Source organism: Hemitrygon akajei, chromosome 2, assembly GCF_048418815.1.
Source record: "Hemitrygon akajei chromosome 2, sHemAka1.3, whole genome shotgun sequence".
Taxonomy (NCBI): domain Eukaryota; kingdom Metazoa; phylum Chordata; class Chondrichthyes; order Myliobatiformes; family Dasyatidae; genus Hemitrygon; species Hemitrygon akajei.
In genome coordinates this window covers 128,784,522-128,798,191 of record NC_133125.1, presented here as the reverse complement: position 1 = coordinate 128,798,191, position 13,670 = coordinate 128,784,522, and the positions used below count along the sequence as shown (strand labels likewise).

The 13,670-nt window shown below is 40.8% G+C and overlaps 1 protein-coding gene across 1 annotated transcript in view; it reads right to left on the bottom strand.

Moving 5' to 3' along the window:
* The window catches only part of mycbp2 (MYC binding protein 2), a 221,518-nt gene extending 212,466 nt beyond the window's left edge, over nt 1-9,052 (bottom strand). The window contains exon 1 of the mRNA XM_073027845.1: nt 8,389-9,052. Within this exon, the coding sequence (XP_072883946.1) occupies nt 8,389-8,690 (302 nt within the window). The 5' untranslated portion in view covers nt 8,691-9,052. The remainder of the gene's footprint in view (nt 1-8,388) is intronic.
* Nucleotides 9,053-13,670: the final 4,618 nt, after the last annotated feature.

The following is a 13,670-nucleotide window of genomic DNA, read 5'->3' as shown; positions in this document are numbered from 1 at the left end:
TGAACAAGACTAAAGGAATCTATTCAGTTTTAGCATTACAGACTGCCGCACAAAGTAGCATTCATTACAACATAAAATGAGTGAATTTTGCATATTCCCAATGCAGTTTACTCATATGCAAAAATAGTCCCTGTGTTTATGAGGCTACTGTATTTTACAACTGAGGATTAGCTTAGTTCTTTAAAACAAATATTTTAAGTTTTAGAAACAACACTTGTCCAACCTAATGCAATAGACACAGGTCACAGGAACTCAGCATCTATGGAAATGAACAAAGAGTTTACGTCTTGGGCCACAACCTTTCTTCAGAACTGGAAAGGCAGGGGAAAAGGTGGGGAAGGGGAAGGAGGAAAGCGAGAATGTCACAGGTGAAGCCAGATGGGTAGGAATAGTAAAGGGCTGGAGAGGAAGGAATCTGATAGGAAAGATGAGTGGAACATAGGAGAAAGGGAAGGGGGAGCCAAAGAGAGGTGACAGGCAGGTGAGAAGAAGCAAGCGGCCTGAGTGTGGAATAGAAGAGGGGAAGGGTAGGAAAAAAATTGCCAGGAGAAATCGATATTCATGCCATCATGTTGGAAGCTACACACAGATGGAATACCAGGTGTTGCTTCTTTACCCTGAGGGTAGCCTCACTGTGGCACAAGAGGAGGCAGAGTACTGACCTGTCGGAACTGGAATGGCAATTAAAATGTTTGGCCAGTGGGAAGTTCCACTTCTGGTGGATGGAGTCTACATGCTCGACAAAGTGATTCCCAATGTACAATGGGTCTCACCAATGTAGAGGAGGCCACATTGAGAGCATCGGACACAAAAGACAATCCCAGCAGATTCGCAGGTGAAGTGTTGCCTCACCTGGAAGGACTGTTTGGGCGCTGAATGGAGGCAAGGGAGGTGGTGAATGGGCAGGTGTAGGACTTTGGCCACTTACAGGAATATGCCAAGGGAGATTAGCGGGGAGGGAGATTAATGGAAAGCGAACCATGGAGGGTGCAATCTGTGCAGAAAACTGGAGGGGATGTTAGGTAATGATGTGTTTGGTGGTAGAATCCCTTTGGAGATGGCAGAAGTTGCAGAGAATGATGTGTTGGATGCAGAGGCTCATAGGGTGGTAGGTAAAGTCAAGAGGATTGACTTAATGATTCTCAGAAGTTCATCTGTTTCAAATGGGTGACCACTTAGTTTGTAACCATGACCACTTCTTTTAGACTTGGCCTCGGTGGAAAACAGCAGATCGGCTTATAAAAGATGTCGGTTGTCAGCTTGTCTCCAAGGATATAAACAGAGAGATCGAGAAAAGGAAGGGAGGTGCCTGAAATGGACCAAGTGAATTTAAGAGCAGAGTGGAAGTTGGTTGCAAAGTTGGTGAAATTGACAAGCTCAGCAGCATGGATTCATACTTCAAGTTTAATTGTCATTCAACCGTACATGAACACCTACGAATACAGCCAACAGCACTAATGCAGTCATCAACATAGTGGAGGAAGCGTTGGGGAGCATTACCAGGGAAGGCCTAGAACACAGACTATTCAACGTAGTCAACAAAAAGGCAGGCATAGCTGGAGCCCATACAGGTGCCCATGGCTGCCCCTCAAGTCTGGCAAAAGTCGGAGGAGCTGATGGAAAAATTGTTGAAGGCGAGGACCAGTTCTGCCAGATGGAGGAGGGTGGTAGTGGAGGGGAAGCTGATTGGTCCTTTTGTTGAGTTAGAAACAGAGAGCATTAAGGCCTTCTTGATGGGGGATAGAAGTATACTGGGACTAGACATCCGTGGTGAAAATGAGGCGGTCAGGGCCAGGGAATTGAAAGTTAGTGAGGAGATCGAGAACATGAGAAGTGTCACAGATTCAGGTGGGAAGGGATGGAACCAAGGGGGACAGAATGGAGGGAAAGTATGAGAACACGAGTTCAGTGGGGCAGGAGCAGGCAGTGACTATGGGCATACCCGGACAGTCAGGTTTTTGCAATCTACCACCAATCTAAAACTAGCATAAGCACAAAAAACATAACCACAAAAAGCATACAAATTTAAAATCTCCACTGACAGCCCTAAGGAAGCACCTCTACTTCACTAGAAGGCTGTGGAGATTCAGCATGATATCTAAAATTTTGACAAACTTCTTTTAGGTATATAGTGGAGAGTCTATTGACAGGCTGCATCGTAGCATGGTATGGAAGCCTTTGAATGGAAAATCCTATAGAAGGTAGCGATTCGGCCCAGTATATCACAGGTAAAGCCTTCCCTACCACTACGCATGTCTATATGAAACTCTGTTGTAGGAAAGCAGCATCCAGCAGAGATCCCCACCACCCAGATCATGCCCTCTTCTCGCTATCAGTAGAAGGTACAAGAGTCTCAGGATTCACATCACCAGATTCAAGAACAGTTACCACCAGACTCCTGAATAAAAGGGGATAACTACACTCACTTGCCCCAACATTGAAATGTTCCCACAACCAATGATCTCACTATCTTATTATCTCATGTTCTCGTTACTTGTTACCATTTATTTATATTTGCATTTGCACTCTGGTTGATCTTTCATTTATCCTGTTAGTTACTACTCTATAGTAACTGAGAATGCCCACAAGAAAATGAATTGCAGCGTTGCATACAGTGACATTTAAAAAGAGGAGAAAAATTGAACTATAGAGATTTTACCTAATCAAAGCAGTGCATTTCCACCAGAAATGCAATGAACTGTAGATAGTTATACACAATTCTTCTACTTCAATACAGTCACTAATAAAACACAGTAAGACAATGAAAAATCTATTTAACAATTATGTCAAATGTCTTGGAAATATTATATGTAGTTGAACTGAAAACAAGCTATCGGTTCAAAATCTGCATTCCAATTTATTCCACATAAAACAAACCTCCATTTCATTGACAATGTAACAAAAGCAGTTCTTAAAATTTTTAAATTGCAAAGCCTCTAAATTGATAATTCATCAGTTTTTAATATGCCATGACTTCTAACCGAAAATGCCACTGCATTAGAATACAGCCAGGTCTTACAACAGTGTGCACTATATAATTTAGTGAATCCAATGAATCATATTGTAATTTCAACATCATGAAATATTTCCTTGTCCTACTCCAACAATATTATCCATTTGTGATTACATTTTGTTTCCCCAAGTACTCTGGGACTAAGAATTTCTGAAGGTAATTGGTATAGATTTTTAATAGCCAAAATTACTGCAAACACAAGTGCCAAGTACAATTTCAGCTGTTCTTATAATTTGCTACCAAGGTAAACAAGAAAAATCAATCAAGTATGAAATTTATCAGTAATACGTAACCTACCCTTCTCTCAAATATTAAAAGACAAGGTTAAATACAAAAATGATTTGTACATTGAAGTGCAATATCCAAACCAAGAAACAAACTACTGAAAAACTCAGCAGATTGAATAGCATCTGTGAAAAGTAACTGTTAACATTTCAAGCTCAAATTCATTTTTTTCTGTCATTCAACCATACAAATATATATATATATATATATATATATATATATATATATATATATATATATATATATATCCAAACAAAAACATCGTTCCTCTGAGGCCAAGGTGCAAACCACAGTATATACAGTCACACACAGCTCATATAGCTATGATCCACCACATACAGGTACAATAATATCAGCATTACTGGCATGGCCTGAAGATTGACAGATTAACATAAAATGAGAGGTGCATGTTTTCAGGTATAGACCCTGTATCAGGACACAAAGGGGAAGGGAAGGTAGCCAGAATAAAGAAAAAAGGCAAGAGAGGGCCAATACATGCTAAAGAATGAAGGAAAAAATGGAAACGAGAGGAGGCAAGGTGTAGGACTGGGAGACAGGGGCTATTAGGTGGTAGGAAAAAAAAAGTGAGGGGCTGATGGACCCAAGTTGGGGGTGGGGAGTGTGTAGTTGGAGATTGAGGATAGAGGGTGATGAGTGGAGGCACAAAAAGCTGCAAGTCTTTGAATTTTAAAAACTAAGGAAGATGATAATGGGAACCATTTAAAGGAGATGGGAAGCTGTGTGTCAAGGGCATGAGCAGTAAGTGGGTAGAACCAAGAAGGGAACAGGGTATGGGAAAGTGAACAAAACTGGAAGGATTAAGGATGGATCAGGAAAGGGGGGGGGGGGGGAGAACACAGGAGGTAAAAATTGCCTGAAATTGGAAAATTCAATACTTGTACCATAGTTACAAAGTACACAGGCAGACTATATTGGTTGTAATAATATCCAAAGTTCATTTAATTAGGTTGTGCAAATGGCCAGATAAAAATAAGGTAGCGTTTTCATTTATGCCTTAGAATAGTGACCCAAGAGCCAATAGTTCAAAAAGAAAGTTGCAAAGCAAAAAGTTAATTTTTAACATATGAAACCCCAGATTTGTTTTTTTCCCAAAAATAACTGCATAGTTCATTTATTTATAGCAGTAACTTTAAAAAATTGCACTTTAAAGTAATTATTTTCCACTCTTCCCCCCCATAAACATTGACAGTTTAGCAATTTCAGTTCATTTAATTGCTAAAATTTGATTTCTAAAAAAATGAACCATTTTCTGACTTGCATATGAAACACTTAGGTAATGATGCTGAATTCGTTTGCAAAATTTGAAGTTGTTTACAAATTATAGAAACTTGAGATACTGTAACACATGAATCATAAGAATATAAATGGCAGATTAACATTTTACCAAATATGACATTTATCTACATTATAAAATGAAAATACTACGGTGGCTTTCAAGGTAAAGCTTTTACAATAGATTGGAAAAGTCTAAATTAAATTAAATCATCAGCACCTCATGTACGTAAGTATCACTTGCCACTCAAGACTATAATTTAAGGTCAGCAATAATGGCAAAGAAAACTAGATTTACATGTTTACAAAACCAACCATTTGTCATGTTTACAAAACCAATCATTTGTCATGTTATATATTTCTTGTGCTATGTATCGAAGTAAGTTTCCCTGGACTAGCAGTTACTGTAATTCAATATATACAAGTTACTTTATGGACTGTAACAACTTCTGCATTAGCAATAAACTGAATTGACAAACAAAAAGCATGTTGTGTAATTGCTAATCATTAACCCATTCCGTTCAAATACGGAGTCCCCACTAATTGGACCCTGTTTAATTATATTTGAAATCTAACAGTAGCGAAATAAACACCAAATCACTGCAGGATTTTAAGCTTTCTAGGCTCAAGATTCTGTACTATGAAGCAGCTTTAATGTGAAAACAAAGAAACTCAGATACTTCCAAAGCCTCAGGGTTAATGTGCATAATGACCCCAACTGCAAAGGCATCCTTATCACTCCATTATGATTAGTAATATATGCTTATAGGATAATTTGAAAATCAAATACCTAAATGGAGATTACAGAATCTTAATTTTCTTGACTTCAAAGTTAGATAAATTCAAATCAGTAGTTTTTGGAAACCCAATCCATCAATTGTAACATATCTTGCAAGAACAAAACAGATGGTTGTTTGTGTATATTACAGTCCACATATATAGCACCACAAAGTAAATGGCATCATCTCAAATGTATTGCAAGGTACTGTATACTGCCTACACATCGCAAAGTGGGTCATTGTACAATGTTAATACAAGACTTACTTTGATAAGTTCTGATCTATATAAAGACCAGAGCACTGTACAAAAAAATTGCAGCCTTTGTATGACTGCTGATTTGTTATTTTATTTTGCCATCCTAAAACAATTCATAACAATACTTTGCACCTGTTTCAATTTAAAAACAAAATGTAAATATTATGTGAAAAGTTGAATTAGCTACTTTGAAAGCAACAAGAATGCCAAATTCAATTATACCATAACCTGTAAATAATAATGTGGTATTGATGTTAGTTTCATAGAACATAAAGAGTACAGCGCAGGAATATCCGGCCCACAATGTTGTGCTGAACAAGCTAAAAACCAAATCAAAAACACCCAAACACTAATCCCAAAGAAAATCTGCAGATGCTGAAAATTCAAGTAACATACACAAAATGCAGGAGAAACTCTACGGGCCAGACAGCATCTGCTGAAAAGAGCTATCGCTGTTTTGGGCTGAGACCTGCTGAAGGGTCTCAGCCCAAAATGTTGACTATTTTCCTTTCCATAGATCCTGCCTGGCCTGCAGTGTTCCTTCATCATTTGTGTGTTACAAACACTAATCCCTCCATCTTCCTCACATCCACGTGCCTATCTAAACGTCTATTAAAAGCCTAAAATGTATTTGCCTCTACCACCACACCAGGCAGTGCATTCCAGGCATCCACGACTCTAAAGTAAAAAAAAAACTTACCCTTCACATCCCCTTTGAACCTACCCCCTCTGATCTTCAATGCATGCCCTCTGGTATTAGACATTTCAACCCTGGGAATGTCTCATGAAGACTAAAATTATATCTCAAGATTTAACACTGGGTATTCCATTCATCAGATTAACTCCATTATTCAAAAGATCTTTGGTTTGCCTATCTTCAGGTGTATTAAATATAAAGGGGAAAACAGCGATGTGGTAACAAAAGCATAACACTATGTAGGAAGTCTCAACACTCAGCAGCTCAAACTCTGAAGAAAGTATCCTAAATAACGTTCAATAATTATTCAGCACATTCTTACAGAATTACACATTTCTGTAGGTTATTTTTCACTGAATGCCGTGATTTTAATTTGCACCACCTCAATACTTGATGAACATGTTCTGATGAAGATGGTGTTAACATGAACTGAGGATTCTCACAATAAGTATAACGCCTTGCAAGATGGTTGTAATTCTGCGTCAGCTGCATCTTTCCAAAAAAAAACCCGCAATTCTGTCCCCTCCCAACATATAACCATCATTGCGTATAATTCCACAAGATTGTTTTGGTACTGTCGTGTTTTCAGCCATTTTTTATTGCTCAGTAAAATAATACTCTCACAATAGTCAGGCCCTTCCTTGTCTAACTGCGTTTACTGCTGATTTGCCATCGAATCACAAGAGAAAAGTAACGCTCCACCCTACAGCCTTCAAATGGATTAGGTAATTCACGCACGATACGTACTGCCTCATGTTGCAAATAGAAATGATATTTTACAGCTACACCATTTTATAAAATAGGGCTGTACAATATTAATGACATTTTCAACATATGCCATTAATTCAATCAAAATTGGAAGAGTCTGTCTTTCATTTTTTCTGCAGCATAGGTTTCGTTTCCAGCGACGCACGTGATTAAGGGAACACCATTTCACAACATTTAAGAAATCTTTATATGATCCATTATCTATAAAAGTGAAGCCATAGAGTCCGATATGAAACAATTTCCAAATGTTAATTAAAAATAACATTTGGCTCCGGTTCCAAAGTAATCAAAATTTAGCATTTTTTCTTTGTCAATGTTTATTCATTATTCTTTGAAAAACTAATGCGTTTGGGTGTCATTTACCCCAAAACAAACGAGGGCTGAATGGCACTTTTTTACGACTCTTTCGGTCTACAACTACCAAAAGATTTACTGTCCTTCGCCGAACAGTAGCGTCATCCCCAGCATCTGTGCGGTCCGAAATCGAAAACACAGCAAAAGGACAAAAAGAAAGCTCCACGGACAAACGCTTTTCCTCACCTACCCCACCCCCAGCATGGGCACGTAACCTTATTGGGGAAACTTACTATCATCAACCCACCCTTCAAACTCGTCTCTTTCTCTGCCGTGTTCAGAGAACTAAAACTGTCACTTACAGCCTGGGGCACTCAGATTCACGGTGGCCCAAACTGACCCATCTTCCCCTGTGAGACTGTGACTCATCTTTATGTAGAATATAAACAGGCTCTTGCTATAAGACGATGCAGGCATCCCCTACATTTTGTCAGCCAAACCTACATCGAAGCATATTATTTACTAGACCCAGCAAGCAGGTTGCTAGATTAGAAACAGGTCAAACTTGAATACAGGGTGTATATCGCTTTGAGGTTATAAAGCTTGACAGCGATTAATTCGGACGTTACACGCTAAACATCTAATCCAATACATCTCGCACAGCGCATCTAATGTAAGCCGTAACTGTATTTGCAAACTATATTCAATCGCTTTAATACGAGTGTACAGCCTGCTTTATTATAATCGCCTATGTTTGAAAGGTCTAAGTGTGCCTGCACGCCTTGTATTCATTAAAAATAAAACAACAATCTGTAGCTAGTGGTCGACTGAATAAAACAGAAAATGCTGGACGTGCCCAGCAGCTCATGCAGCATCTGTAAAGAGAAATAAGACATCCTGCTTTTATTCTGTTTTGCTTTATTCATTGCGTGCCTTCACCCTTTGTATCAATGTTTGTGTCATGTGCACAGTCAGACTGACAATCTTCGCCTGGTTGTTTTACCTGCTATGTTGGAGATCCAGGGCGGCGGCGAAGAGCTGTTGGTACTTGTTCCCGAGTAGCTTCCCTGAAAGCAGCTGACGCCCGGCCCCGTCCTCCATCCCCCCTCCACCTCCTCTGCCACTGCCGCCTCCAGCAGCAGTCGCAACAGCCCGGGCATCCGCCGCCGAGCCGGGTGGCGGTAAGAGCAGCGAGTCCGTGTAAAGGCAAGCGGCAGGAGAGGAGTCCGGCTCCGTGTGCGAGGTGCAAGAGAAGAGACCGCCGCCGGCCCCGGGTGCAGGAAGAGATGGAGCCGAACACATCATCCTCTGGGGGGGAGGGGGGTTGGGGTGGGGAGGCAGGGAAGGGGCGTTGAGTTGCTCCACTACCCAGCCGAGGGGAGGGGAAGCGGCGGGATGAACGGTGACAGGAGGCCGGCGGCCGCGGCTCCACACCCGGGGGGGGGGGGGGGCAGCGGGTGTCCCTGTCTGTCTGTCTTTCTCTGTAAAGTCTAGATCTCAATTCGCCAAGAGCTCTCTCCGCATCCTCCTCGACCTTCTCAGCTCGGAGTCGGGCAGGGGGCCGCCGGTTCAGCTGCCGGTTTCGCCGCGGTGTCGCCCCCTGCTCAGTCTCGAATCCGACCACACTGCCATCTTGAAATTACCGTCCCGACGGTGGGGACGCCGCATGCCGGGATAGGTTGACAGGTCTAGGAGGTCCGGCGTGGTCCTCCCAGCCCACTGGGTGGCACCATGGACTGCTGCATTGTAAGGCACGTCCAGCGTGCTGCACTGTGGGTGCAATCAAATAAGTATTTGCATTCATATAGATACACACAAAGCGCTGGGGGAACTTAGTGAGTCAGGCAGCATCTATGGAGGAAAATCGGTAGACAACTTTTCAGGTCCAGGCCCTTCATCAAGTTGGAAAAAAGAGGGGAGGTAGTTATTATGAACGGTATCATTTGCATTCATAATAATAATAAACTTTATTTATATTGGAATTTTCATCCAGATGATGTAGTTCAAAGTGCTTTACAATGGAATAAAAGTAGTAATATAAAAATAAAATTTAAAAAAAACACGAAAATAAAAGTATAAAGTTGTTAAAAGCTAAGTGAAATGATTCGGCATGCCTTATAGTTTTAGGTATTGAATTACACAGTTCAGGAGTCTAGTTCCAAGAGGCAGACCTGACAATTATCTTTTGAAGGAGATTGTTTAAATTTAAGACAGAATAAGACCTGACACCTCAAGCAAGATTATAAAACAAAAACCATTCTGTAATGTACCCATCGTGTGACTGGTCCCAGGCCATTAAGAGCTTTAAAAACAAATAAAACTTTAAACTAAATTCAGAGATAGAGGAAGCCACATTTGCACAGTTCCCTTCAAAAGGTCTAATAATAACTTATGTTTATAAAGTGCAAACACCAGTGATAAAGGAAAGGTGGCAATTAGCTGCAAGCCCCCACAAATCATAACATGAGTAATAAAGACAATGGTTGTTATTTTTAAATAATGTTGACTTGTGGATAAATAGCATCCAGAAACCAGGGTGGACTTCCAGTTTAAGATGGCACGACTGATGGTTCATAAGGCAAGAAATGTGACTAAATACTTCATTAGTAGCATTTCCTCCTGTGGTAAATTGTGGTAAACTATCACTGCAAACAATGAAGAGGCAAGTGAAGGTGAGGCTGTTTCAAGAGATGAGTCTTGTGTGTGCGATACAAAGTTGGAGTGTGGCATGTTCAAGGAGAAGTGGTCAGAGCAAGATCGAGGCATGGCCAATATGGAGTTGGAGAGCACGAATCAGAGAGGGGTCAGTGCAGAGGAATTTTGGAGCCCGTCCACCTAAACTAGGAGCAAGGCTGGATCGATCTATGTGCCAAGCCGATTTGGAAAGGTCAAGTACAGCCTTGGGCTGAGCGGCGGTATACACACCCAGAGTGTATCGCTGCAGTAGGGCCCGGGTCCTAGTGCCGGGGGACAATCGGATCTTTGGACGATTTAAACGCCAGCCCAGATAGATTGATAAGGCAGGGTGTTGGGACTGGAGGCGAGGATCGGGCCAATTACACTCATTCTTCTGCAATGTATACTTCTCTCCGCGGTGCTGAGGCTGTGAGACTGTTCAGGCTGCTACGCACTTCACGTCTGCGAGGTTCGCGGAGATTCGCCCTGCTGTGTGTTGAACTGAGACTGAGGCTGTAGGCCTACTCTGGGCCTGAGCCTATGGACTCAATTTGGTTCCAAATGCTGTTGCTTGCTTTTATTGTTTGCATGATTTGTGTTTATTTTCTCCCCCCTTCCTCCTTCCCTCTCTCCCTCTCTCCGTGCATTGGCTGTTGATTTTTTTTTTAATTGGGTTATTACACAATTCTTGCTTTGTGGCTGCCTGTAAGCAGGCAAATCTCAAGGTCGTACAATTCATACGTACTTTGACAATAAATGTACTTTGAACTTTGATTCATACTATTAAAAAGGTTGCACCTTTTACAACCATTGGAAAAGGAAACTGGGGAGATAACTGAAAGTGTCACTGCTTGAAAGTGAGCCTGCATTTCTGTTCACTGCAATAGAGCTGGACTTGGACGTTTTTTACTTCTAACTTTGACAACAACAGGCTGATAAAGTATTTCCTTTATACCAATATGACACTATTAATATTCTGTAAATATTGAAACTACAGATAGCAATGTTTTGCTTACACAGTATTTAACTGTTAATTATCAAAATAATTAAAGTTTTGTATGTTGATATGTAGACTAGTTTGACTTTTATTCAAGTGAATCTATTATCAGCTTTATATGCATATTAAAGGTTTTTTATTTATAAATAATGATTTTATCTTCTTTTGAATTGTTCTTTAATGTTTCTACCATTCTGTGTCGATTCTATTTGTCAGACATGCTTTGTCCTTTCACATCCTCATTTTAGTCCCCACTGTCCGCAAATGTATTGCCCTTGTAAAGTTCTGAAATGCATCTATTCCTTCCTGCTATTAGCAAAAAACCAATTCTGTGTCTCCAATGAATGAATCAGGTTTAATATCAATGACTTATATGGTCCAAAATTTATAATTTTGCATAAACTGTACAGTGCAAAGATATAAAATGATGATAAATTACAAAAGTAAGTACTGCAGAGAAAAAGGGATAACAAAGTCGTGTTCATGGACTGCAAAAAATCTGACTGCTGAGGGGAAGAAGCTGTCTCTGGATCAAAACACCTCACAAAATAGATAGATAGATAGATAGATAGATACTTTATTCATCCCCATGGGGAAATTCAACTTTTTTTCCAATGTCCCATACACTTGTTGTAGCAAAACTAATTACATACAATACTTAACTCAGTAAAAAATATGATATGCATCTAAATCACTATCTCAAAAAGCATTAATAATAGCTTTTAAAAAGTTCTTAAGTCCTGGCGGTAGAATTGTAAAGCCTAATGGCATTGGGGAGTATTGACCTCTTCATCCTGTCTGAGGAGCATTGCATCGATAGTAACCTGTCGCTGAAACTGCTTCTCTGTCTCTGGATGGTGCTATGTAGAGGATGTTCAGAGTTATCCATAATTGACCGTAGCCTACTCAGCGCCCTTCGCTCAGCTACCAATGTTAAACTCTCCAGTACTTTGCCCACGACAGAGCCCGCCTTCCTTACCAGCTTATTAAGACGTGAGGCGTCCCTCTTCTTAATGCTTCCTCCCCAACACGCCACCACAAAGAAGAGGGCGCTCTCCACAACTGACCTATAGAACATCTTCAGCATCTCACTACAGACATTGAATGACGCCAACCTTCTTAGGAAGTACAGTCGACTCTGTGTGAAATAAATTATTTCAGAAGAAGAATGTGTAGACAATCAACTGAGATAGCAAATGTAGTTAAATCGCATTATAGATCTTGAAAATTGTGGTGATGTTTTATATATTTTTAATTCATTTTGCTGAGAGATATGGCACTGCACCATGCTCTTCCAGCCCAAGAAGAGCCACCTAATTACACTCACATTTTCAATTAAGCTCCAAACCCATATGGCTATTCATAACCACAATATATTCCCTTAAAATGTAGAAAGCAGTGAACTACATTTAAGGTGTATTTATTATTTTAATATTGGCAACACCACTGCCCTTTTGTGCTTACAGTGACTAAGTTGATTTAGTGACCATTTTTTGGAACAACAGCACAGTGACTTGACCTGCTGGTTACATGCCATTTCAACTTCCTGCTCCCCCACCAACCTGTCAATCCTTGGCCTTCTCCACTACCAGGGCGAAGCCAAATGCAAACTAGAAGAGCAGCACATTGTGCAGTCTACAACCCAGTGGTATGAAGATTCAAAGTGCATTTACTATCGAAGTATGTACGTAGTAGACAACCCTGAGATCCATCTTCCCATAGATAGCCATGAGACAAAGAAGACCAAGAAACCCCTCCCCCACCAACATGCAAAAAAAGAACAATCCTGCAAAAGGCAAAAAAAAAAGAGGGAAAACACAACATAAAACACCAAACCCAAAGTTATCAAGCGTCCAGGCATATTCGGTGTACAAACACTGAATTTATCAATTTTAAACAAACCCACTCACTCTGCGCTCCAGCGCTCTCATTCTCCTCCCATCTGCTCATGATCCCTCCCTGATCTGGTTCCACTTATCACTTTGTTTACGTATCAGACTCCAGCATCTGCATACTATTATGTCTCCATTTATCACCTTCCAGACCCTGCTTTACCTCCATCCTTCTCCACACCCACCCCTCCATCTGCCATGTCTGCAACTACTTTGTCTTTCCTATTCTGCCTCTAGCCACCATCTCCCAACTCCACTTGTTGCTTCATTTGCCCATCATCTCCCCAGTTCTACTAAATGCCCAATCTTTCAACTCTTGTATTGACTATCTCCCCTTTACCCTCTCAGTCCTTATACAGGGTCTTGGTCTGACACATCATCTATCCTTTTGCTTCTAGACAGAATCAGGTTTAATCACTAATATATAGAAACATGGAAAACCTACAGCACAATATATACCCTTCTGCCCACAAAGCTGTGCCGAACATGTCCCTACCTTAGAACTACCTAGGATTACCCATAGCCCTCTATTTTTCTAAGCTCCATGTAGCCATCCAGGAGTCTCTTAAAAGACCCTATCATTTCCACCTCCACCATCGCCAGCGGCAGCCCGTTCCATGCACTCACCACTCTCTGCGTAAAAAACTTACCCCGACATCTCCTCTGTACCTACTCCCAAGCACCTTAAAACTATGGGGGCCATTAATGATGGACGCCACC